Source organism: Mchenga conophoros, linkage group LG17, assembly GCF_057382185.1.
Source record: "Mchenga conophoros isolate Kocher_MC1m ecotype Shallow Benthic linkage group LG17, M_conophoros_male_GT1.1, whole genome shotgun sequence".
NCBI lineage: Eukaryota > Metazoa > Chordata > Actinopteri > Cichliformes > Cichlidae > Mchenga > Mchenga conophoros.
In genome coordinates, this window is record NC_140542.1 from 1,980,131 (window position 1) to 2,007,209 (window position 27,079).

The following is a 27,079-nucleotide window of genomic DNA, read 5'->3' on the forward strand; positions in this document are numbered from 1 at the left end:
TCTCAAAAAGGAAACACTGCAGTCAACTGTATGATACTATATGATCGGCTGATTATTTCTGTGGGAGTCTTTATTCTATTTATATGTATGCATTAATTTCGAAACCCCTACTTATGGATCAGGTTTAAAGAGTTTTGGTTAACTCGACTTCCAGTAGCTGTGTGTGTGTAGCTGTGTAGTAATTAGGGATGATGTACATATTTAGGAACGGGGCTGTAGAAGATCATCTTTGGCCTGTGGCCACATTAATGTGATGGAGGTATTGTTATTATTTTATTATCATTCGCTTTTTATGTTTTATCGATTGAAATTAACATGTTTCAGCTGGAATGATATTCGGAAAAAATGATAATTTAAAAAAATACGAGTTTTGTTACGATGAATATGAAGAGCTGACGTGATAACTGTATCGTGCAGTGTGTTCATGCTACCGAGGAGGCTTCGTAAACAACACAAATATGTGTACTGTCTCTTTAAGAGCTGTCAATATTCGCTCCTTGCTAACCTCTCGCTGTCTGTTATTTTCTGCAACAAGATGGCTGTCGCTCCCGAGAGCAGAGTCCTCACTTTCAGCGTTTTTAAATGGAGCTCTTACTCGTCTACATATTTACCTGAGTGAGTATCTTTCCCATCCTCTGGCCCAGCGTATGCATTAGGTTTTGCGGTGGAAGGTGGTCTTTTGTCATCTCGGCGCACTTGTGTTTCTTCCACCCTGCGCGACTGGCCTAGCTTGTCTGCGAGCAAGCTAGCGCTAGCTACCGTGTGGGGCGTTTGGTTTCGGATATTTAGCCGCCCGATAATGATAATGTTGTTTTTCCGCTAAACGTTTGTTGGAAGCAATAGCTTACGATGTACTTTCTGTGTGATGAAATGACGCTCAGTAATTTCTGTGAAATGTGTGGGCAACTAAGGGACAGTTTCCTACTTCAGTGTAGGATATCAATTGGAGCGTTATCTCAAAACGTAAACAAAGCAACTGAATGGTGTATTCTTCTCTTATAGTTATATTATTCTAGAGTGACAACCCCGAAAACGTGGCATTGGAACACGCCCAGATTATTCTTTGTTACTTCCGTTGTCACAGCTGTATAATATTTTACGCTTTGATTACGTAGTGTACACTTCGGTATCTTAATACGTTAAAAACGAACGTCCACGTTAGCTAACTGGACTCCAGAGCTGAAGTAGGCAACTAGCTGTTGTTATCTAACCATAGAGCTTTGCTTTAGCAGCTATGCTAATGAGCTTGGTTATAGGCTACCTGAAACTGTTGCAACGAAAGGAAAACTTGCTTGTCGCTCACGTCAGCACCCATGTTTTAATCTAATATAAACGAAGTCACCCATAGTTCCGCGGCTTTCGCCTGTTGCTGGTTCAGCACTCAGCAAACAGTTCAGCAGTAGCTGACTTAATGCTAGTTGGCTAACAACAACAGTTACCTAAATGAGCTTTCTAACAGAATGTAGCGTGACTACAAGAAAGTAGTTTTGTTATGTGATAAATCTACTGTCATAAGCTTCCAGGACACACAGACCTGTATTCGGCTCAACCTTGCACTGCTGTCTTTCCGCGTTTTCTGCTCACTTGGTGGGATGGTATTCCACAGTGGGTAAATACTTGTCTCTTTATTTTGTTTAGGAATATCTTGGTGGATAAACCTAACGATCAGTCCTCCAGGTGGTCTTCTGAGAGCAACTATCCTCCACAGGTAGGTTCATTTCTGATGAGCTTTAATTTTGTTGACCTGGAACAGCAGTTGTCTATGAAAGTCGTGATTTGTGTAGGTTCATAGCGTCACAGTTCATAGGTAATTGGCTTGGCTAATTAATTAACATTAATATTTTAGAGAGGGTGCATAAACAGGAAACTGCAGTCTGCACAGAGAGGCCAATGGGATTGAGAAACCCTTTGCTTTACTGGGAATGCTCTTTGGGAAATTTTGACATTTTAAGATGGGGCATTTGAAAACATGTCAATCACACTTCTGCGTCACGTCTGTGTTATTACTGATACAATAACCAGTACTCCATTTTCTGTAACCTTCTCACCAAAAAAGTAAGTTTGTTTGTTTTAAACAGGTAACACTTGTGGGAATTCTTCCTTTGCATTTAACTTGATGGGTTTTCATCAACTTCTGTAACTCCACTTGAACACTTACATTCTTTGGCTCGACCTTGCTCCAGCTGTTGCTGGTAGACCATCATTCATCATGTCTGGTGCTTTTCCTCTTTATTGTTATAATAATAATAATAATAATAATAATAATAATAATAATAATAATAATAATAATAATGATGATGGATTGGATTTATATAGCGCTTTTCAAGGCACCCAAAGCGCTTTACAATTCCATTATACATTCACTCTGTTAGACTTATTTTTCTTGCAGGTGTGAATTCTCAACAGTTTATGCCGTTTGTGTTTTACAGTTTAATAAAAATGAATCCAATGTTATTCAGTAGAACTATTAATGTTTATTTACACAGTGTTGTTTTCTAACTGAATGGTAAAGTCATGTGAAAAGCATACCTATGCTTTCAGTTGTTTGGGGGGGTTGGCCTCGCTTACAGTGTCTTGCTGGGCTTGTTTATATTTGAGTGCTCAGTACATGGAATATCTCAAGGCTGACCTTGATCTGCCTGAATGTAACATGGTTTTAAGTCAGGTCTCAGTTACTCAAGTTGATGTAAGAGTAGTGAGTGGATTAAAAGCTTCTCAGCAAGTGTGAATGTGCCTAAATGTGATATTTAAAAAAAGTCAGTTATACACAAACTAACTGAAATAATAATTCAAAGGGTTGGACAAAGATAAGAAACATTAAGTGAATGTTTGTAATTCATAGTAAGGAGATGAGATGCAGCTCTGTCATCAGTTTTTACTTTAGGTCCAACAAATGTATCAATGTTAACAAAAAGGACGTTTATTTTGTCGATTACAAATAAGATGATAATAAAAAAGTGAATAGGAATTGTCTTGATATAAGAAAAACCTAAAAAAAAAACCCAAATAGTAAAGTTTTAATACCAGATGAGACAAATATGACATTTTTGGCAAAAACGATTCTATGTTTGGGCAGAATGAATGCCAGTATCTAAATTTCGCATGTGAAGCATCATGGTCTGGGTCTATTTTAACTAGGGCTGTGCACTATGACCAAGATCTCATATCCCGATAGAAGACATTTATCGCCCCGACAACGGTATATGTATCACAAAATTTCACATTTTCTGTAAATTCTGTGGATCTCAGGCAGCTCGACTTGTGTAAAGTGTTTTCAGCTGGGCGTCGTGTAGCTGGAGTCGAGTGTTTTGACTGTAACGGCCGCCATTTTCTTTGTATTTACTACCTTTGAGTCTGAGGTTTATTTTGAGCACCTGACGGCTCTTTGTTGCTTCTCATCTGTAAACTCCCTCACATGATTCTTGCGTAGGTGTATGAAAAGGTTTGTCGTGTTTGAGTCTGAGGTAGGGCTGTTTGATATAACGATATATATATCGGGATATGAGATTTTGGTCATATCGCACAGCCCTAGTCTGAGTTGGGGTTCGTTTTCCTGCATAATTTTACAGTTTTCTGGTCCGTGTCAGACATAAACAAACCATATGTTACAGAGGGAGCCCCTCGTTTAGGAGTAAGGTTAGAGAACTTTAAGGAATGAATGTAGCCACTACGGTGACCATCAAAACCATGAAAAAAAACAAATGATAGCTTAATATGAAACGACAGGCGTTTTCATATCGTCTTTAGATATATGTCGTTCCTTAAATCGAACAGCCCTAATTTTAACTATGGCCTGGATGACTGAGAGCCTACACAGGCGATGTAGATTAGCTACTCTTAGCTACTCTCTTATTTCCCAGGGGGTTACCACAGTGCACGGATCCCCATTTCACACCAAATACAACCTTCCCATTTATCCAGGTTTGTGACGGGTCCTCGAACAGCAGCACGACTGCAGGAGGCTTCGTTTTTAAGGCTTCAATTCCAAAGAGTTCACTAACTTTATCTTGCAGCTGTATGAGGAGGTTCCACCTAGCAGTGAGCAGCAACAGCAACTGTTTACGTTCACACTTCTGAAAGAAAAAGTTTGCCTTCCTCTCTCTTGAACTCATTGACTCCCTTTGACAACACCGTCATAGATAGTGTTGCACGACTTTGAGGTTAAATCTGAAAGTTTGCATTGACTGACAATAGGAAGTGAAACATTGCAAAACAATGGTTAACCACTCACTTGGAGGACTGAGCACCCCAGACTCAAAATACTCTGTTTCTAGTAGAGCAGCTGGGTGTTACGCAGGCTTCACAAATTCTAATAATTCTGCAGCTCAGGTATGTCCTTTATGCTTTAAATGAAGGAAAACTGCAGGAATCTGCCTGTAATTTAGAGTAGGAGTAGGCGGTGTTTGGATGGTAGAAAACTGCTGGTTAAACAATTGATTTGTCAATCTAAAGTAACAGTTCCCCATGAGAAATGATGCAGAACATTTCTTTCCATTTTTTATAAAACGTGGAGCATAAACTAAACAGTTTTGGGGCTTGGGGGGCATTCTGTCCTCCCCCTGGGAGATTGCATCCTTGCCGATGGGATCTGTTCATAAAGAAAACGACACTAAGATTGTTCATTTGTGCTGCTTCTGAAAACCACATGATCGAATCCCAGAGTGGAAGCATTTTCACACGAATCCACACTGACAGCAGCAGGTCATGTAGCTCACCGTCCACAGGGAAACCTTCAGCGTTGGGATACGTTTTTAACCCTTTAAAGCCGGTCAGAGCAGCACGCTCCGTTTTGCGTAACTATTTTTAAATCCCGGTAGCTCTGCAACCGTGTAAGCTAGCGCAATAATTTTTTTTGCATATTAAACCGGAGGAGTTGTACTTACATCTGATGCCATCAGCTTGTCCTCGGTCACGGTTTCCTTCCACATATAGCTTTGCAAAAACTGCATAAAAAGCACTTGCAGCAACAAAAACATAATATTCCAGAAACAGGTTTTGCCGATCCGATCAGCTGTTCGTAACACTTCCTACGTCCATCAGCGTGAACTATCGCATGTCCGCCATGACCTGCCCGAAACCGGAAGTGACGTCATTTTGTGGAATTTATTTTATTTTATTTTTTTTGCAAATTTGCATTATAATATTTATTTTCGTTTTTCCTGCAGTATATAAAAATTGGTGTATTTCAAAAATAAAACTATGAAGACTCTTAAAATAAATTTCCTGTGGTGGGAAACTATTTTGTGCAACTTTTAACTTTTTTGTATTTACAGTTTTGAGGGATAAGTTTTTGTAGTTTTTCGCAATTTATGTAATTACTATGCACTTAATGCAGACATATTATTAAAATTTGGGCTGTAATGGTTGCAACTTGAAATGCTCCCAAAAATGGCCCCACAGCATTTAAAAATATACTATAAGCTCTGGTGGACTTGGTTCTATGGCAGGTCTTAAAGGGTTAAATTCAAACTGGTGTGATTGTCCAAAACATGACGTTCAAATCAGTAGCGTACCCCCACCTCCATCGACTAATTAAAAAACTGTGTGCCAAATTACTGGTGAGTAAATTATAACCTTGGATGTGAGTCGTCACGGGAGGGTGATGGGAGGAGCCCATTGTTTCATCACACGTTGTCTCATTACAAACACAAAATGGAAAGTCAACTCAGTGTTGCTACTTTTTTATTTACCGTAAAGGTGGGGAGTTTGTGTGATTCATTAATGCTTCATTTCAGATTGATATTGATGCTTTCACAGCGGATGTGAACATGTTGGTCTCTGTGGATTTAAATGTTTTCACATTTCCTGTTTAATCGGTGCTGTGGCCATGGGTGGATTGTCATTTGATGTCTTGGCTTGTTAGAGCACCAGTGACATGTGGATGCAGTTCATAGTGTGTTGTGCTGCCACTTACCTGATGCTGTAGTCGTTTAGATAAGGAGAGAATCCCTTCACAGCGACGGGGCAGGCATAATTTCAGCCAAATTTCCTGGAGCTCTCTACAAGCACTAAATACGTCATAACTCTGTTCTGTGCTTTCAGTCTGTTTCACCTGTCTTGATCTCTTTCCACAGTTTTTAATCTTAAAATTGGAAAGGCCAGCAATTGTTCAGAGCATCACCTTTGGGAAATATGAGAAGACTCATGTGTGCAACTTGAAGAAGTTCAAAGTGTTTGGTGGGATGAGCGAAGAAAACATGACCGAGCTTTTGTCCAGGTGAGATGCCCCTGTAGCTTCAGGGAGACATGTTTCTGTGTTTGTCTGGTCCTGTAGTGTCTTTATTGGTAGACACAATACCAGGAGAATGACAGTGCCATCAGAAGTGCTCTCAATTGTGGCTGTCGAGACGACTTCTAGTTGACAGAAATTCACTGGTTGAACAGATTTTTTTAAAAAATTGTCTTAAGTAATAAATTGCCTCAGGTGTTATGTTGAATTTGAACTTCAATAAATACAAATTCAAAGAACAGAGGATTGTAGTAGTTGTAAATGTGCAACTTCAATTGTTGCAAATTGTTTCTGGAGAACCTGCAACTGGCAAATGAGTCCATCCAGCTGAAGAGCTGCATTAGCAGGCTGCATGTTTGTTAACAGCCTGAACTGCAGCTGCAAGGCCACACATGAAGTCTAGTTAGCTGCCAGAGGTGGAGGGCTGTCCAGCAAATGGATTCAGTCGGTATCTCAACTCACCAGTAGGATTAGTGAAACAGCTGTGTCATGTTGATTGTCTTTCTCCATCTGCCAGTGGCCTTAAGAATGACTACAACAAGGAAACGTTCACCTTAAAGCACAAGATCGACGAGCAGATGTTCCCCTGCAGATTTGTCAAAATAGGTGAGAGCAGTTTGGCACGCTTTGTGTTGTCATGTGTTTGTTGCTGTTAACACTTCTTACCACTTGTTTGTTTAACTTCAGTGCCTCTGATGTCTTGGGGTCCGAGTTTCAACTTCAGCATCTGGTACATTGAGCTGCATGGAATTGAAGACCCAGATGTGGTGCAGCCCTGCCTTAACTGGTATAGCAAGGTAGGCCTCAGCCTGGATGTTAGAGGGGTGGGGCAGAGGTGGAAGAGTGGATTTGCCTTCCTGCGTAATATCAGCTTGAATGAAAACTTCTGGGATGTCAGAGGTGCTGATTACATTTGGAAACCCACAAACTCAGTTTGTCTCTGGGACAGTTTCTTTAATTGCATTCACATAGTTTCACTTCTGTCTTAAATTCATGTGTTGGATTCCATGTAATTTATGAATATCGTAGTTTATTACTTAATTACAAAAGATAGTTTGGCCTCTGTGGATTTTAGGCCATGCCTTTCAAATGTAAGCAAAGAAAAACCTGCTTTTATCTGCTGATTCGAGTTTAGGCTTAAATTTATGCTCTAATCCTGTAAAGGCAAAGAGCTGCAGTTTCTTTTGGTTTCTCCTGCTGGTTGTCTGCCTCTGGACATTTCCCGTGATGTCTCCAGTGTCGGTTGTCGCCATTTGCTTCCACACACATTAGCAGACTCGTTGCAGTTTGCGTTTGGTTAGGACTTTAGATATTTTACATGAGACAAATGAACTTTTTCTCAGTCCTCCTCCTCCTCTGACGATGTAGCAGAGCCGAGCTGGCAGGCTCCTTTACTTTTGTTGTCTTAAAATATCTCCAGACTGCTGACAATTCTCATCGTCCGCCTACCTGCTCACATGAGTTAATGTTGCTGTAAAGTGGTATCGTGTGGTCTCTGCTGTACATGTGTTGCTAGCTTAATCATTAACTTGCATATGAAGGAGCCGGGACATTATACCCATGCTTCTTACGACCACATCGTTTCTTGTATATTTTACTACAACATGAAGAATATAAAATAACTGTACCTGCTACTGTTCGAGTTAACCAGCAGCAGCCGTGTTCTGATCAGGGAGGTTCCTACAAACAGAGAACTAACAAACTGCTGAAATGTGTGGTGCTTTTGGATTAGTGACTAACATTAACAGTGCTAACACAAGCCATTCCTTCCCTGACCCGTAACCATCAACAATATCTGTGCATGTGGTTTGTTGCTGCTTCACTAGTTCAGCTGTTTCCAGTTTACTTTAGTTTACAAATTATAGCCGATATACAGCTGTTTATTTAAACATCTCAGAGTGCGCTGGTGATAGCCTAGCATACACATGCTCATGCAAGTTAGTCGTGTTTGAGTACTTTGCGCGCGCTCTCTCACTCACTCACTCACTCACTCACTCACTCACTCACTCACTCACTCATACACACGCGCGCGCACACGTGTGTGCGTGTATATCTTGTTCAGTTTCATGTCACTAAAAGAAGCTGTAACTTAGATGTTCTGTCTTGTTCAGAGTCGGCTGAAGGACTAACGACTTCACACACAAAAAGAATTTCCCAGAGACTCGATGTTCCATATATTTTTGATGCTGCCTCCTTGTGACAGTACACGGCCACAACATGGTTCAGTGCACACGCTTTGTGTAGGACCAATGCACAGATACACCGGTCCCTTAACAATGGCAGAAACATTTAACTAACTATATGAACTAGTCGTGCACAGGACGACAGTAGCCGCTGCTCTGAACAACAGTATCCTGCAGGTTTTGGCAGGCTACACCTGTCGGGTGTTTGCATGGCTGAGCGGCTGCATCTAGTCCTCCAACTGTAAAGCATCCAGTGCGGTGGTGCAAAGCACCCACCCCTAGACGCTATGGAGCAGCGGACACGTGTTCTCTGGAGTGATGATTCAGGTTTCTCCATCTGACAATCTGATGGATGAGTCTGGGTTGGTGGTTGCCAGGAGAATGCTACTTGTCTGACTGCGTTTTGCCAAGTGTGAAGCTTGGTGGAGGGGGACTGTGGGGTGGGACTGTTGGCTCAGCCCGTTAGTGAAAGGAACTCTTAATGCTTCAGCAAATCAAGACACTCTAGACAATTTCATGCTCTCAACTTTGTGGGAACAGTTGGGGATGTCGCCGTCCTGTTGGAACATGGATAAGGGAGTTTGGTGTGGAAGAACCTGACTGGCCTACACAGATCCTGACCTCGACCCCAAAAAAGCACCCTTAGGATGAATTGGAGTGGAGACTGGGAGCCAGGCCTCGTCCAGCATCACTGTGTCTGAGTTCACGAATGCGCTTCTGGAACACGATGCTCATAACCACCGTATGGATTAAGAATCGAACGTCGCTTGAGTTCATATACGTGTGAAGGCAGCATAATGTAAAATACTAGACTGGTGGCATCATGCGCTGCGTTGTGTTTTTGTTTTTAAAAAAAGCTTTGAGGCGTAATACTCAACCTTCAGTGTCATTTGGTTTCACACGTGTTTGATAGACCTGATGCTGAGTCGGGTGTGGTCCAAGCATTCGTGCAGTGAGTTGAACTCATCAGTTTGCTCTCCATCATGTCCTTATAGTACCGAGAACAGGAAGCCATCCGCCTTTGCCTGAAGCACTTCCGACAGCATAACTACACAGAGGCCTTCGAGTCGCTGCAGAAGAAGACTCGAATAGCTCTGGAGCACCCCATGCTAACCCACCTGCACGACCGACTGGTGCTGCAAGGAGACTTTGATGCCTGTGAGGAGCTGATAGACAAAGCTGTGAGAGGTATGCAGCCATAGTGTTTGTTCTGACTGAGAGAAATGCTCATGGGATTACGCTTGTTTTCTTTCTCATATTTGATTCATGTGTCCTCTTGCTAGACGGCTTGTTTAACCAGTACATCAGCCAGCAGGAGTACAAGCCCAGGTGGAGTCAGATCATCCCCAAATGCAACAAAGGTACAAGCGCCCAAGAAATCAACCACGACGAAATGAACAGTGAGCCCATCTTTCCAGTGGGAAATGTTCCCGCTTATCACACATTTCAATACATGCTGACAACTTTGCCACCTGTCTAAAGCAGCGCTGTCTTTCTTGTCTGTTTGCTGCCCCGCCCATCCCTTCGCTCCACCCCATTTTGCCTGATCCACGCCTCACCTCTCTGCTTCGTTGTCTGTCCCCCCCACGCTCACACTCCATCTTTGTCTTTTCCATCCTCTTTTCTCTTTGCAGGTGACGGTGACGACAACAGGCCGGGGATGAGGGGAGGACATCAAATGGTCATTGACGTCCAAACTGGTGAGACTCACACAGCGCACTGTTATGACTTGGCTATGACTCACGTCCACCTATGCACACTGAGCTCGCAAAGCTCTGCTGCCGTTTAATCAAATGAACCCTCCACAGTTCCCCCACCTCGAACGTTCTCCTTCCAACCAAACCGTTCTATTTGTAAAAACACATTAATCTCGGCTTTTGTTTCGACAGACGCACCGCTGCTTTTTAATGAATGAATTTATTTTAACCCTTGGATCTGACAACATTGTTGGCAGTGTACTTCCCTGCTGGCTGCCAGGAAAAACAGAAGCCTGCATTGTTAGTGTGTGTATGTGAGACTGAGTGATGCAGTGTCTGCAGCTCGTGTATGAGCTGGGAGAAGGCAGCATCTCTGCTCTGCATCAGGCAGCACACACTGACCTCTGTGTCCCACCACAGGAGTCGTGGTGCAGGACTTCCCAGTGATTTCTCTGTCCGGTGCCTGATATCGTTTACATTCTCGTAATTAGTGTTATTTTATTTTATTTAGAATTTCTTGTCAGTTTGTTTTATTTATTTAAACACAAGGAAGGACCAGTTAAGCTATGGCGTCACAGCCCCTGATCTGAGTCCCTTTACTGGCTGTTGGGATTTGTACTGTACATTCTGGTTATGATGAACCGCTCTCTATTTGAACACACAGCTTATCTGGTAAATGTTTACGGCATGAGAGGGACAAAGGGACAGAACACTTGGTTATCCAGGGTTTTCCTGAGGTTTCTGGATGATATGCAGCATTTGTTGTGGTTGTGTGGGAGGCTGCACTGATTGTGTTTCAGTAAAGCCTGTTGGTTTGGACATTTTGTTGTCATTACAACAATTTACATGAAACAATACAAACACAAAGAAAAACTCTGGAAGACCTTTTAGAAAGCTTGCACAAGACAACAGTTTAAAAAATGACAGTCTGGCTGCTTGGAGGCAAAATACAAAGAATGCAGTAGATTTAACATTTAACAGTACACTTACAAAGTTGATGAATATATTTTACTCAGTAATTTAACAATAAACTTATACCATATAAAATTATATTTCTATCACATGAACCTCGAGTCCTTTCAGACAGTTGCCACATGGTGGGAGTTATTATAGCGTGACACGTGGAAAGCTGCAGTTAATAGTAGGGCTGTGCGATATGACCAGAATCTCATCTCCCGATATCAGACATCTGTCGTCCGATAACGATATAAATCACAAACATGTAACATTTTCTGTAAATTCTGTGAATCTCAGGTAGGTGAAGTGTTTCCTGCTGGGCGTCGTGTAGCTGGAGTCGAGTGTTTTAACCGATGCATGAAACGATACATTTTTAGACATAAGTTGTAACGGACGCCGTTTTCTTTGTGAGTATTTATTACACGGCGTGCTGCGGGGAGAAGCCTGTTCTAACGTTTGAGTCTAAGGTTTATTTTTTAGCACCTGGCGGCTCTTTTTTACTTCTCATCCGTAAATAATCTGCTCTTTCACGTGATTCCGTTTATTTTGAAAAGTCTCAACAGGATCTTGAGCTTTATTGTGAAAGGTTTATGTGGAACATAAACAAGCGGACACGTGATGGTTTTACCGTCGTTGTTGCTAACGACAACGCATAAAAACAGGCGCTTGTCCGTCTGTAGTGTGGTTATATTAAATATAAGAGAAAGAGAGAACTTTAAGAAATGAATACAGCCACTACAGTGACATCAGAACCATGAACAAATATTACTGTAAACAGTTTATTTTGCGACACCACGAAACAAACGATAGCGTAAAATGAAACGATAGATGTTTTTATATCGTCATCCGATATATATCGTTACATCGAGCAGCCCTAGTTAATAATGTGATTAACAAAATACAAACTAACACCTGAAACATGTCAGCGGAAACCAGTTTGTCTTATGTTGAGCTGAGGATGTCAGCAGCTCTCAGCTCCCACGCCAGCTGGTCGAAGTTTGCATTGCAAACATAAGATAAGATAAGATAACCTTTATTAGTCCCACACGTGGGAAATTTGTTTTGTCACAGCAGGAAGTGGACAGTGCAAAAGTTATGAGGCAAAAATTAGAATACAATAAGAATAAATACAGTACACAACTGTACAGAATAGAATAAAATAAAATACTATATACAGTAGAATAAAATAAAATAAATATACAATAAGATAAAAATAGAATACAAATACTATATACAACTGAGTAAAAATACAACGATGACAGAAAGGATTATTGCACTTAGTGTTATTGCACATGTATGGATGTGTGTGCTTGTTCAGTTAAAGTCTTTGTTGTGGAGTCTGACAGCAGTGGGGAGGAAAGACCTGCGAAATCTCTCCGTCCCACACCGTGGGTGCCGCAGTCTCCCACTGAAGGAGCTGCTCAGTGCTGTCACAGTCTGCTGCATGGGGTGGGAGACGTTGTCCATCAGGGATGACAGCTTAGCCGCCGTTCTCCTGTCACTCACCACCTCCACTGGGTCCAGAGGGCATCCTAGAACAGAGCTGGCCCTTCTGATCAGCCTGTTCAGTCTCTTCCTGTCCCCAGCAGAGATGCTGCCGCCCCAGCAGACCACGCCATAAAAGATAGCAGAAGCCACCACAGAGTCATAGAAGGTCTTCAGGAGTGGGCCCTCCACCCCAAACGACCTGAGTCTCCGCAGCAGGTACAGCCTGCTCTGCCCTTTCCTGTAGAGGGCGTCTGAGTTATGAGTCCAGTCCAGTCTATTGTTCAGATGAACACCAAGGTACCTGTAGCTGTCCACAGCCTCAATGTCCATACCTTGGATGTTCAGTGGTTGCAGTGGAGAATGCTTGTGCCTGCGGAAGTCTACCACCAGCTCCTTGGTTTTACTGGCGTTGATCTGGAGGTAGTTCAGCTGGCACCAGTCCACAAAGTCTTGAGTCAGTCCTCTGTACTCCTTGTCGTCCCCATCAGTGATGAGGCCGACTATTGCAGAGTCATCAGAGAACTTCTGCAGGAAGCACTGGGTGGAGTTGTGGGAGAAGTCTGCAGTGTAGATGGTGAAGAGGAACGGAGCCAGAACCGTTCCCTGTGGGGCCCCGTACTGCAGACGACCCTGTCCGACACACAGCCCTGAGTCCTCACATACTGTGGTCGGTCGGTGAGGTAGTCTCCAACTTCTCCAACTTCCTAACTGGCAGACCACAGGCAGTAAGGATGGGCGGACATGTCTCAGCCTCCACCACTCTCAGCACTGGAGCCCCCCAGGGGTGTGTTCTGAGCCCCCTGCTGTACTCTTTGTACACATATGACTGTGTGGCCACTACCAGCTCCACCACCATCATCAAGTTTGCTGACGACACCGTCGTGGTGGGCCTGATCTCTGATAACAACGAGACGGCCTACCTGAAGGAGATTAGGAATCTGGAGAACTGGTGCCAGAGGAACAACCTCCTTCTAAACGTCAGTAAGACAAAGGAGCTGATAGTGGACTTCAGCACTAAGCAGGAGAGGAACTACCAGACCCCCGTCATCAACGAGTGCCCAGTGGAGAGAGTGGACAGCTTCAAATACCTCGGAGTTCACATCACGCAGGACCTGTCATGGTCCTGTCACATCAACACCGTGGTGAAAAAGGCCCGACAGCGTCTCTACCACCTCAGACGCTTGAGAGACTTCCAACTGCCCTCCAAGGTGCTCAGGAACTTTTACTCGTGCACCATAGAGAGCATCCTGGCGGGAAACATCTTAACCTGGTTCGGGAACAGCACCATGCAGGACAGACGAGCTCTACAGAGGGTTGTGCGGTCAGCTGAGCGCACCATCCGCTCCGAGCTCCCTGACCTGCACTCAATCTACAGCAGGCGGTGCTGGACCAAGGCCAGGAAGATGGTGAAGGACCTCAGCCATCCCAACAACAGACTGTTCTCTCTGTTGAGGTCAGGAAAGCGATTCCGCTCCCTGAAGACCAACACAGAGAGACTGAGGAGGAGCTTCTTCCTGCAGGCGATACGGTCTCTCAATCACACCACCACACAGTACTGACCCACACATACAGTTCTTACACACACACTGGACATTCTGGACTTTGGTTTTGCACAACACTGGTCACTATATTCTTCATTTCCAGTTAATACTTGTACAGCTGCTGTTATTGTGTATATATTTATTTATATTTAGATTTCTTCATACATTCTTATATAGTTCTATATTGTGTATTGTGTATTTTGTTGTACAGTTATTTTATTTTCAACTTTAATTTATATATTTTATCTTATTCTTCCCAATTAAATTTACCCTTCATTCTAATTTGTGTTGTACAGTTATTTCATTTTTAACCTTAATTTATATTTTATTCCTTCCTAGTTAAATTTACCCTTTTTAATTTTTCATATTTATTTCCTATCTTATTCATAGCCTTTTCCTTTTTTGTTTTCTTTAGGTCACGAGCAGTTGTCCAAGCATTTCACTACATATCGTACTGTGTATGACTGTGTACGTGACAAATAAAAATTTGAATTTGAATTTGAATTTAGTCCAGGATCCAGGTAGTGAGGTGATGGTCCACTCCAGAGTTCTCCAGCTTGTCCTTTAGAACCGAGGGAAGAATAGTGTTGAAGGCACTGGAGAAATCAAAGAACATGATTCTCACAGTGCTTCCAGCGGTCTCCAGGTGAGCGAGGGAACGATGTAGGAGGTGAATGACGGTGCCATGGTGCCAACCAAACTAAACCAATCATACTCATGTCATGCTAGCTGCCTTCATCTGACAAGACCTGCAGTCAGCAAAAAGATGGACTGACAGGAAGGCACGGAGGCTGTTTTTGCAGAAATGTTGATTTGCTCTGTAGTTTTAGCTCGGCCTCTAGATGATGATACAAAATAACATTTTTGTTATGGACTTTCAAATGTTGCTTTATGGCAGAATTATTAATTATTGGATATAATTACATATATTTGCCTCATTCCAAGTGCTCATTTGCAGCCGTTTCCAGGCTTATGTACACTCGGTCATATACATCATATACTGCCACAGATGCTGATATGCTTAAAAAGAACTTGAATAGGGGATTTCCACTTTGTATGAAGCAAGCACATCATGATCTCATGGTGACACCAGTGTTTTATAAACACCCTGCTCATATATTCCTTTTCTTTCCCGTCACCTTTTGTTATGTTTTTGCTTAATCGCCCTTCTGGCACAAAACGGGCTTTTTAACAAAGCTGTTGCTTCACGAGCGTCATATTTACCTCCACACAGTGTGTCACTTCAAAGGGGGAATGTGATCTGAAAGCACTTTAAATCCCAAATTCCTGCTAATTGAATTGAACTAATTGAACCCCCACCACCATGTGTTATTGATAAAACGTAGTTCTGAACAGAGACTTGTGATGGTGGGTGCTGTGAACTGCAACATAATATCTTTTCTGATTTCATGTACAATAAGAAAACAGATGCTTATTTAACCTCCTAGGACCATCCACATATGTGGACGTCACATTTTGGGACGTCTAGACCAAAATACTTAATTTCTCTCTACAAGGGCCTGATATCCACTTACAAGGACATCATGCTGCCACTGTTCTATCAAAATTTGAAACAAATGTCCTCATATGTGGATCTCATTTTTCTCAGAAACAAAAATTAGGTAAAAATCTGGTGATGCTTTGTTTTTACATTCTTTAGGTCCCAATCAGCCCAAATAGCAAAGACACGTTCAAAATGCTGAAAGAGTTCAGGTCGTAGGAGGTTAAGGGAAAAACAACAACCTTGTTTGCAGGAGCATGGTTACAAAAGGCTCAGTGCTGGTCATTTCTAACCCACAGAGACGGTGTACCTGTTTGGAGGCTGGGATGGGACGCAGGATTTGGCAGACTTCTGGGCCTACAGTGTGCAGGAGAACCAGTGGGCCTGCATCTCCAGAGACACAGAGAAAGAGGTGATCAAACACTCACCAGTGTCTTCTGATTGTTTTTGACTAGAAAAGAAAAATCACTGTCTGTGCATGTTAGACACACGTGTAAGCATGTCTCCTGTGTAACAGAGTGGTCCGAGTGCTCGCTCATGCCACAAGATGTGCATCGACTCACAGCGGCGACAGATCTACACGCTGGGCCGCTACCTGGACTCCAGTGTCAGGAACAGCAAGTCGCTGAAGAGCGATTTTTACCGCTATGACATAGACGCCAACACCTGGACGCTACTAAGCGAGGATACGTCGGCCGACGGAGGGCCAAAGTTGGTGTTTGACCACCAGGTAGCTGCAAAGGCAAAACGATCTCTTACACTCCACTTTCCCTCCATATTCAACATCCTTTGTCCCGTCCATTCACCGTTCTTCCTCTGTAGATGTCCTAAACCTTTAAGCCGTCCTCCTCCTCCTCTGTCTGCAGATAACTCGACCTGACCTGTCCCTCTGAGTTAATCATTATCAGTCCTGTTCCTTCCTGTCACTTCCAAAAACAAAAATCTTCAACTGTGTCACCTCCAGCTGCTTTTTGTTAGTGCCTCCGTCTCCAAAGCAAACATCATAACAGGTCTCACCATCATCTTGGGCACCTTCCCTTTGACTCTTGCTGCTAACCTTCTGTCACACATCAGACCTGACACTCAGCTCCACTCACCCCCGTCAGTTGCTTAGTTGACTCCAGTTCTTTAAATACGTGTACTCACTGCATCTTCCTCGTGTTTGTCCATTGTGTCCGAACACTGTCGGACACAACAGGGGCCTCCACTCCTGAACCAACAGGAGGTGAGATGGAGGGGCTGTGTGTAGTCTGAACCTGGCTTAAGTTTAACAGCTCAAGGAGAAGCCTTACCTTAGCTGATTAGTAATTGCAAATCTTTAGTTTTAGCTCTAAATGTCTTTAATTTTTGTTCACACATTTTTAAACATTTCCAACCTTCATGTACGTGGAGTAAAAGTATGTTTGCACTAGGTGTTCACCCCGTGACGTATAAATAAATACAACTCTTGTATTCGGTGCATCGTTTCCTTGCGTACGAGACAAAAGGATTCAAAAATGTTTTCATCAAACCTGCACATAAATAAAGACCACAGGGGGAAAGGGTAGGTGCACCTTGTGTAGTTTCCTTGTGTATGTCAGATAAAGGAAAGTGGCACAGCTAATGTTAAATATACATTGGTTTCATTTCACTGTTGCGTTGGTTTGAAAGGGCTTAGTCTTGCTGCCACTTTTAGCTCCAGCAGAAGTCAACTTGAGTCCTGGCTAAGCCCAAGCTGAAAAACACGAGCAGCTCTTTGTGGTCATACTCTGTAGCTGCTGCTGGCGTTCATGTTTGTTTGATCGACAAAGCTGTGACGCACACGTGACCTCACAGCAACAGTGGAGACTTGTCTGTGCTGTGCTCTCCTCACTCTTTGAGAGGCAGCGTTTAGATGCTGCAGCTTAACTATTTTTAACATCATCCAAAAGCAGCTCTAAGATGTCACCTTAGGGTTGGGGTGAAACTAAGGCAGATGTTTGTCACTTTGGACCAGGGCTGTTGCTGGCAACCAAGAAACGTTCAGGCATCAAGTTAAACTTGAAAACCAAGAGCATTTTAAACCATTTTCCACATTCTTGCTGCTTCACAGCGCAGCACCTCACATCCTGCATTATCAACAGCACATGTTCTACTAAAATATGATATGAAAGTGTGTTACTACAGAAGAGCTTAACTTATTATTAAAATATACCAAATATAGATCTGAATCCATCCATTTGCTCCCACTTATTTTGAAGTTGGATCTTGGGTGCAGCAGGAAGCCCAGACTTCCCTCTGGGCCCTCCTCCTCCTGGGAAACATCACCTAGGCCAGTCGATAGGTGTAATCTCTCCAGCGTCTCCTCCCAGTAGGACGTGCTGGGGCCTGAACGCCTTACCCAGGAGTTGACAGCCTTAGCTGTCTCCTCCTGATGTGGAGGAGTAGCACTAATAGAGAGCCCATCTCATTCTGATGGTGTTAACAAAAATATCAGCCTATTAACGGATTAGTTTTTTTAAACAACGATGCGCCATCTGGTGGCAGATGTCTGCATAACATTTAGGACAATAATTGACCAGCATTGGGCATCAAATTTAAATTTCAACAGTTAGTTAAACGACTCGTAAGAACAGCAACGAGCAATCGAGTAGTCGTGTAGTCGCACACATCCCCACTTTGGACATTTGTTAGGCAGAATGATTTTAAAGCTGAGTCGTGTCCAAGAAAACACAAGGCAGTTAAAAAGCTTCAACTCAAAAAAACAAATGGAGAAAATGTAATGAAGGAAGCTTTGATTTAATCTGAAGCATTTAAATCAAAGTAAATTAGTTTCAGCTCAGAGATGCATTTTTATTAACAGTGACAAACTGCTCTTCCTGCAGATGTGCATGGACTCTGAGAAGCACATGATCTACACGTTTGGCGGTCGGATCCTGACGTGTAATGGAAGCGTGGATGACAGCCGGACGTCGGAGCCGCAGTTCAGCGGCCTGTACGCCTACCACTGCCAACTGGGGACGTGGAGCCTCCTGCGGGAGGACTCGTGCAACGCTGGCCCAGAGGATGTTCAGTCCCGTATCGGGCACTGCATGCTCTTCCACACTGTGAGTGCGTCATTGGATCTATTTCTGAGGACAATCCCGTCAGCGACTGACTTTAATGTCGGCCATTATTTCTGTTTCTTCGCCAGAGGAACCGCTGCCTCTACGTGTTTGGTGGTCAGAGGTCAAAGACGTACCTCAATGATTTCTTCAGTTACGATGTGGATGGAGATCACGTAGAAATCATATCTGATGGCACCAAGAAAGACTCTGGGATGGGTAAGAACATCTCATATTGGATGATGAGGTCCACTGGTTTATAGAGCTGCACACAGGGAGAGACGACACAGATTAAGCTATCAGTAACAACAAATACAGGTGGCCTGTAATCATCGTAGCGTATTTTCAGACCTCATCAGTTTTTTACACTGCCGGGTTTCAAAAGTGGTGATTTAGATTTTAGTGGTGTCCCTCATCAGTCACCGAGTGTCAGCTCGACTCGGTTCACTTGAACAGCGTAGCTGGTACCAGGTATTATACTGAGAAACCCTGAAAACCAAGTTGAGCCGAGGAACCGTTGGAAAAGGAGCATTCGCTGTTTTCTATTAGAGGAATCACAGATCCTGTATTCAGGGCAGTGCTCTACTTTAAGCGTATATTAAGGGTTTGTCCCGACCCTGAAAACGAGGCGCTACTGAACACATCCCTGGAAACAAATATCACCCTTTTATTAAACTAGCTCGCTAGCTTCAGTTCTGAAACGTATTGATAAATTCATACTAAAAACCTACAGCTTTGTTTGAGAGCACTCCTCTCGTGGTAGATATTCATTTGCACGTTTGTGGTAGCTGCCTCGTAGTCTTCTGGGCTCTGTTTGACTCAGCTACATTAACAATATGATAAAATGATCGAGGCTAATAGATTCTGTGAGCTATCAGAACAGAGATGACGATTGTCTGGTTAAGGAGCTCCTCCACTCTTCAGACACTTCCTGCCAGATCGACTAAAATGTCTGCTACAGTCTCAGCTTCACCTCAAAGCCAGTATAAATAGACCTTGTCTACCCACCACTTACCTCTGTCTTACCCTGCTGGAGCTATCATCAAATCTGTATGATTTGATGAAAAATGTGAGCAGGAAAGAACCGAAAGGATTTGATTATGAAGCCAAACACGTCTCATGTTGATGTGAGCTCAGCACTGAAACGCCAGCTTGTCCTGTTGTGCTGACTGGTAACTGTCGACTATAACAGATGTAGTTTGCAGGGTGAAGCTAACACATTCGGTTCTTGAAGTTGTTGGAGGTTTTTTGTTTGTTTGGTTGGGGGTTTTTTTGAGGGCGGTGCAGGCAGGTTGTGTTGGTTTGTGTGTTTGCTGATGTTTGTTGAGCTGATAGAAACTTTGCATTTACGATGACCTGACAAACAGAAAACGTCACTCCCTTCATGCACGCTCCTCTTCGGTATCGCCAACTAGATGCTGAACTGCAGTCACAACATCTGCACATCTGCACTTCTTCCAGTGTTGTGCCAAAACTCCAAACCGGCCGACCCCTGACTGCGACTCTTCATCTGTGTTTGTGTGACATCCGCTGCTGATTCGTACCTGAACACACCTGCCTTTCATAAGGCCCAGTGACCTGAAAGAAGTCCAGTCAAAAGCCAAAGTATACGAGCCTGTTTAAGGAGTACAAAGTACAGATATGTGTTTAAAAATTTAAGGAACAAAGGTATAAATAACTTATATTATTACTACTCATTGACCCAGTATTGGCTCCCCTCACAAAGCTTTACAGTCTGTTGCTCTGTCGGAAATATCATTAATAATTCATTAAACACACATTTGTTGAGTCGATCAGTTGAATTTCACACATTTAAATGGTAATTTTCCAGAAATGAAATCAGCACCACAGCATCTCATCCTGAGTCAGCTGAGTGCTGCGCTGTCAGCAGCTTATTTCATGCTCTGCCCATCGTGTGGACGATTCAGGGAGGGAAAAGCAGCCGTGCTGACAGTGGAGTCATGTTGCTGCTGTGAGCTGAGCTGTGGCTACTGTTTCTACTGGACATTTGCGCTGCATTAGATTGACCTGCCAGCGTCATAACGTGTGAACGTTTTGTTATAGCTGACCCAGAACTCCGCATTTGTGGTTTTAATTGAATTCCTGATTTTATGAAATGGCGCAGTATGAAGATGTAAACGATGTGTGCTTCAGGCCTGCAGGCAGACTCGAGCTCCTCGTTAGGATTTCATATCATAACCGTGCACAGTTCCTCCTGTGCTTCGCTCTAATCATTGATCTGCAGAGACCCCGCCCCCGTGCTGTTTTAACCTGGCTCGATCCTTTAGCCCGCTGTAATCGTAGAAGATCAACCGTGTGTGTTGGGATGTCTGATCACACCGAGCTGCATTTGCATGCTGTTCATTGTTTCTTTCTGTGTCAGTCCTTGTTGCCATGGTGCTCGTTGCTATGTTATCGAGTAGTTTTCTTTGATGGCCCCTAACGCTGCCGCTTTCTTTCATTTTGTGGAGACAGAAGTTTTGCTATTATCAGCTTGAAACCCTGACCTGATTTAGCTAAATCAGACCTGCAGGTAAATGTGTTTGTCTTTGACCGTCTGTTTGCTCCGCTTGTGTATGCAGTGCCGATGACGGGCTTCACCCAGAGAGCCACCATCGACCCTGAACTCAACGAGATCCATGTCCTGTCTGGCCTCAGTAAAGACAAGGACAAACGCGAGGAAAATGTGCGCAACTCCTTCTGGATCTACGACATCGCCCGCAACAACTGGTAGGAGACGGAGAGATAAACACTCGCTTCGTCCTACTAAAAACTTCCTCTGATCATAACCACAACAACACTCACAGGAAGTACTTTCACACACCAGCTCTTTGTAGCCAAGATGTTCACCACAACACACAGCAGAGCATGCATGCAAACACTACTCGCATGCGCTTCGCACTCAACATTTCTATACAAATGTCAGCACTGCAGAGTATTTCACGACCTCTCCACACACAGCGCTGGTAATCCCTGAGAGGTGTGTGTGTGTGTGCGCGCGCGCGTGTGTGTGTGTGTGTGCGCGTGTGTGTGCGCGTGTGTGTGCGCGTGTGTGTGTGTGCGTGTGTGTTCAGGAACACACAATGTTCAATGTCTAACAATGTTCAGGAACACGGAGGCTGCAGGCCTCCGTGTTCCTGAACATTGAGTTCAGTAAATGTTCTTGTACTCTGTGTCCAGTGAAATCCTTCAGTGAGACACCTGCAGCATCGTGTGAGCGGCTCCCATTTCTTTGAGACAGCCAACTTTTAAACGTTGGGGCGTAAACATTTTTCTTAACTCGATCAAATGGTTGTTTGAGGTTTCACACTTGGCTTTATGATTCAGGTTTAGGTTGGAGTTGTGGGTTAATGTGACTGGAAGGACTTGGAAATGCAGTATTGTCAGTAATGCTTCTCACAAATGTGTGTTTGTGCTGTAACAAACAGTTGTTCCCGAGGGCTTCAGGAACTGTTGTGTATCTTTACCGCTGATGTAAGTTGTGTGTGTGCTCCTGCTCAGGTCTTGTGTGTATAAGAACGATCAGGCAGTGAAAGAAAACCCAAGCAAGGCTCTGCAGGAGGAGGAGCCATGTCCACGCTTTGCTCACCAGCTGGTCTACGATGAGATGCACAAAGTAATGTACACTGTATTACACAAACACAGCCCAGCTCCCACTGCCCGTTCACACATCTGGCAACACGAAGCGCTTGCGTAGAATTTCAGTGCTTGCAAAGTTGAAATGTTTACAGTGAAAAAACAAAAATTCAGTTAATGATGCTTTAAACTGTTTGTAGGTCGTCCCCTTTTCCTTAATAAAGAAGGAGAATCACTATGAACAAACAACTATGTCACTTGCAGAATTTAGATTTGCGCAGCTTGACTGAAGTCCAGCATTTTTCCCTTTGACATTCTGACCGATGTTAACCTAACAACAAGTCTGACCTTTTTTTATTTTAAGTGCTTCAAACTGTATTGTAAAAGTGAGACTTCCTGTGTAAACAGACAGCAGGTAAATGTGAAGGAAGTGTGGATTAACAGTGGAGTGGAACGAAGCCTAGTACAGGCCTGGTTCGTTTGCATCGGGCCTACAGCTCGATCAGATCAACACGTATTTTAGAAGCTAAATTCAGATGAGAGCGGTGTGTTTTATTCATACGGCAGACACCAACAGGCGGATTTATCTTGTGCACATATCTAAAACATACTAAAGAGTGAATGATAAATGTATCTTATCCTTGTTTGTGTGTGTGCAGGTGCATTACTTGTTTGGGGGAAACCCCGGGAAGTCTTGTTCTCCTAAGATGCGCCTGGATGACTTTTGGTCCCTCAAACTGTGTCGGCCCTCCAAGGAATACCTGCTCCGCCACTGCAGATACCTCATCAGAAAATACAGGTCTGTGCCTTTAAAAGCTACCAGCAGCCAGCAGTGTAGTCTATACCCTGAACCCTTTACCTTGGAGCAGTAATGCTCAGTAAGTATTCCACCTCTAAAGTGAACCGTTTATCAAGTTTAACGTGGAATCTTCTGGATTTCTCTCACGATCTAAATGATTTTATTATTGAGATTCTTCTTCTACTTTCATATTATTTCTTACTTCACATATAAGCTGTTTCTCACTCCCAGCCGGCTGCAGCAGAGAGCTGCCTCTTCATGAGCCCAGCACTCCTGGGGGCTTCTTCTTGTTAAAGAGTTTTTTTTTCTTCCCACTGTGACCAACGGGATAAACTAACAATAAATATGATTTTTTTTTTAAATTGCTTCATTTATAGTTATAAAGTTATAAATTGGGGCAGCTTTTGTGACTGTGGTGACATGATTTGCATACGTAAAGTTAAAAAGAGTAAGTGTAACTGTAGCAGTAGCAATGCAGAGGTGCAGATCTGTGTGAGAAGGGATGAGTACTTCCTGTCTAGCACCTTTGGGAATCTAGCATGCACTTAGTTGCTTTGCTTCTGTTGCCATCAAGTTGCCAGTAGCTGTAACTGCAGCCTCCTCTGTTGGTATTCATGCCATCACTGTGTGTTGGTTTCACAGGTTTGAAGAAAAGGCCCAGTCAGAGCCACTGAGTGCACTGAAGTATCTCCAGAACGACCTGTCTCTCACTGTAGACCACACAGACCCGGATGAGACCAAAGAGGTACAAGATTTCCCTTAAACGTCTACGTTTGTATACAATCCAGTCTTTTAATGCATTCATATATGTGCATATAATAAAACTGAGAATATTAAGTAGTGCTGTCAAAATTAACGTGTTAATATTAATCTGCCATCACGGGCAACAGGATTACAATTTTTAACACACCTGGAGTGCAGAGCGACTCAGAATCCCTGCAATGTTTCTATAAAGGCATTTCGGGCAGTTTGTCCAAGTAGAGTCAGCTGCGCACATGCGCACGGGGCAGCTGGTGTGTAGTGACGGCCAGCTGCACCAATCAACTCGATGTGGAAGATGATAAACGCGCTTCGGCCCTCTCCGTGGGAAATTTAGCATTAAAAAAATAAGAGGGAACAGTCGACCCACATAAGGTATTTTGCACGTTGTGCAAGAAGGAATTCTGTTTTCACGGAAGCGCTTCCAGCTTAAAATATCACATTGACTCGAAGCACACGTTAGCCAGGATGCTGCTAGCACTTTGGCTAACGCCTCACCCAGCTTGGACACTCGCGGAGCATCGGGGCCTCAGGAAGTCGACCTCGGACACATCGACTGACGCCACGCGGAACAAACTGCAGACCTGTTAACATCACTGAGAACCTTTACACAGCTTTGGTTCCTCGTTCAAGCACGTGAAGCCTCCCCAAGACAGACAGAGAGAGGATACATGTTTACAGAGTTTTTACATGAATGTTCAACATGTTAAGTGCGATGTTTGCCCTTTTTTCTCGAGTCTGTTTGCTCATGCAAAATGAAACGTGATTAATATAGAATAAAAATAAATGATGTTTAATCATTAATCCAAATTAATCCACAGTTCCCCTGTGATCAGTCTGCATAAACATTTTAATAGTTTGACAGCACTAATATATATATTAGTGTATACTTCCCTATTAGTATCTTGTAACTGCATAAATGTCAGTTACAAGCTTAAATATAAAGTTGAAAAAATGTAATTACAGCCAGGCTATTGATCAAGTAATTGCGATTAATCGCGATTAATCACGATCTATTGACAGCACTGCTTTAAACACTTGCTGGTTTGTGAGTAATGCAGGCGTTAAGCCTCTGCTGCAGTTGGTAGGTTGAGTCTGTGTAGACAGACGTGAGCTCAGGTGTATCCTGCCCTCATCTGCATTCAGACCGGCGCAGCACCTGCTGCAGCAGGACTCTGATCAGTGCGTTTGTTTGTTCGTTGCTGTTGAACGTTAAAGTGACGTTTGTTCTGTGTGCTTCAGTTCCAGCTGCTGCCCTCGGCGCTCTTCAAGTCCAGCTCTGACTTCATCCCTCTTGGTAAGAACCTGTTCAGAGTTCATAAAAGCTCACGCTCTGCACACATGGGAACCATCAGGTTTATAGTCTTTATAAAAGTGTGACAGAAACTGCAAGTGGAGAGGTTTTCAGAGTAAAAGTTGCACTTAATGAAACAAGTTGGTTGCAACGCTGAGGCACAACTTTTACTTTGAAGGCAAATGGTCTTCGTTTCACAGTTCCACTCCTGCGCAGAGTGCCAGTGTTTGTAGAAAAGACTCTGCCAACCAGTAGGGGTTAGGCATTTTTCCCTAGAGACGGGTGGTTACCATGGGATGGGACCATGGGTCACTGACTGGTTTACAGTGAGACTGAAGCTTTACCAGCGACTGCCATCCACCTCCAGCAGCCACTCAGTCTGTTGGATAATAATCTTTCTTTTCCCCTCGTTATTCCCGTGTCTCTGGAGAATGATTCATTGATTGTCACATGTCCCAAATGCTGGACAAGTTAATGTCACATGGTCACCAGTCATGTGTCTGCAAAACCTCAGTATTTCACTTCAGGCAGCACTTTTGTTCAGGTTGATGAAGGTGCAGGATTACCAGATATCTGTACAGCCTGTCTTCACTGCACACTGACTAAAACCAGCTTGTGACAAACGTCATCAAGAAGGTGCTGAAATGATATTTTATTGCTTCCTGTCTGTGTTTCACAAACTACATCACATAAACAAAAGAGGGCTGATGTAAAGCCATATATGTGTCTACATGATTACTTTGAGAGGTTGTGTGCTGAGGCCTGATTCTGTGCATTGAGTCTACACAGATGGTTTCCAGTCAGCATCTTCTAGACCCGGCCTGAGGAGCAGAAAGCATGGCGCTCTGCTCTGTACATGCGTCTCTGCTCACCTGCGTTTTCTTTCTCCCCCTCAGGTTTCTCAGACATAGACCAGACGTACGCTCAGCGGACACAGCTCTTCGATACGCTCGTCAACTTCTTCCCAGACAGCATGACTCCACCTAAGGGCAACTTGGTAGACCTTATCACGCTCTAGCCCCTCCCAGCCTGCCGCTCGCCACACTGCTCTGACTGAACGCCCAGCCGCACACACCGTGTGGAGACAGAGACCAGTTATTTTTCTATTCTGGAACGCCCCCTGCTGGTGGGATCACACTTCACCCACCTCCACCCCACTGATCTGCTGCTATCACGGGCTGCGTTACCATGACGATGAGGGCAGCAAACACACACACACTGCTGTCCTTGTTGAATACGTGAAATTTCTACAACAGCCTGAGGGTGTGTGTGTGCGTGTGTGTGTACACGTGTGCTTTTTTTCCTTTTGTCTTGCTGATGGAGACTGCAGGAGCCAAGCCCAGCGCATCACTTTTGTTTTTGTTTGTTTTTTGTTGTTGAAGCTAAACAAAAATAATTTGCACATTTGTTTGCTGACTCTTCTTCGATCTGTGCTTTCAGAATCAACCACACATGTCCATTCACATGTTTACATCTGAGGCCAGTTGTTAAAAAATTAAGATTGTGTTGTTTTTTGTTGTTTCTCCTATAAAACCACATGTCAGCGTCATTTTAATGAGTTGGTAAGCTGGCTTTCCTGCAGCACCTGCCCCTATTTATGAGCGTGACGGCTGCACAGGCTGGAAAAAGTCAGCAGTTTTAAGCATCGTAGGAACAATAGAGGAATGATTCTATGAGATAAAGTTTAATATATATATATATTAAATATATAGGTATATAGGTTTTGGTTGCTATCCCTGTAAAACTGGCTGATAACAGTGAAATGATTGGCCTGTCGTTGAATTCTGAGTGGATGTACAGAATATGTAAATATACATATAGGAATTTGCTCCACGTGTCCTGGGCTTGTGTCAGGTCATGCTCTTTCTCCCCATCCTTATCAACAAATGTCAAAAACAAAAAAACATCAGGGTCCAGTCACTCTGTGGCTCCACATTTAGCAGTTACTTACTAAGGACAGTTTAAACGAGACGTGAGTGAGGTGCTGGTGCAG

At 43.5% G+C, this 27,079-nt stretch overlaps 1 protein-coding gene across 2 annotated transcripts; it reads left to right on the plus strand.

The window, feature by feature from the left end:
• The first annotated feature begins 240 nt into the window (after positions 1-240).
• mkln1 (muskelin 1, intracellular mediator containing kelch motifs) lies at positions 241-26,973 on the plus strand. Of its 2 annotated transcripts, none has more exons than XM_085251575.1 (19): positions 241-259; positions 536-615; positions 1,639-1,708; positions 6,075-6,217; positions 6,747-6,835; positions 6,917-7,026; positions 9,408-9,600; positions 9,696-9,812; positions 10,047-10,112; positions 15,896-16,008; positions 16,114-16,326; positions 18,440-18,661; positions 18,748-18,877; positions 21,241-21,388; positions 22,160-22,274; positions 22,894-23,033; positions 23,676-23,778; positions 25,035-25,089; positions 25,983-26,973. In XM_085251575.1, the coding sequence occupies exons 1-19, from the start codon at positions 254-256 to the stop codon at positions 26,102-26,104; spliced, it is 2,235 nt and encodes a 744-aa protein (XP_085107701.1). In that variant the 5' UTR covers positions 241-253; the 3' UTR covers positions 26,105-26,973. The 2 variants fall into 2 exon arrangements, with proteins under 2 accessions (XP_085107701.1, XP_085107702.1); XM_085251576.1 differs by having other exon boundaries at positions 9,696-9,773.
• Positions 26,974-27,079: the final 106 nt, after the last annotated feature.

Excerpts from the sequence above, each read along its gene's own strand:
- mkln1 (XM_085251575.1), top strand. Across the intron at positions 7,027-9,407 it reads GCCTTAACTGGTATAGCAAG|TACCGAGAACAGGAAGCCAT; the intron begins GTAGGCCTCAGC and ends ATGTCCTTATAG. Across the intron at positions 22,275-22,893 it reads TCTACGATGAGATGCACAAA|GTGCATTACTTGTTTGGGGG; the intron begins GTAATGTACACT and ends GTGTGTGTGCAG.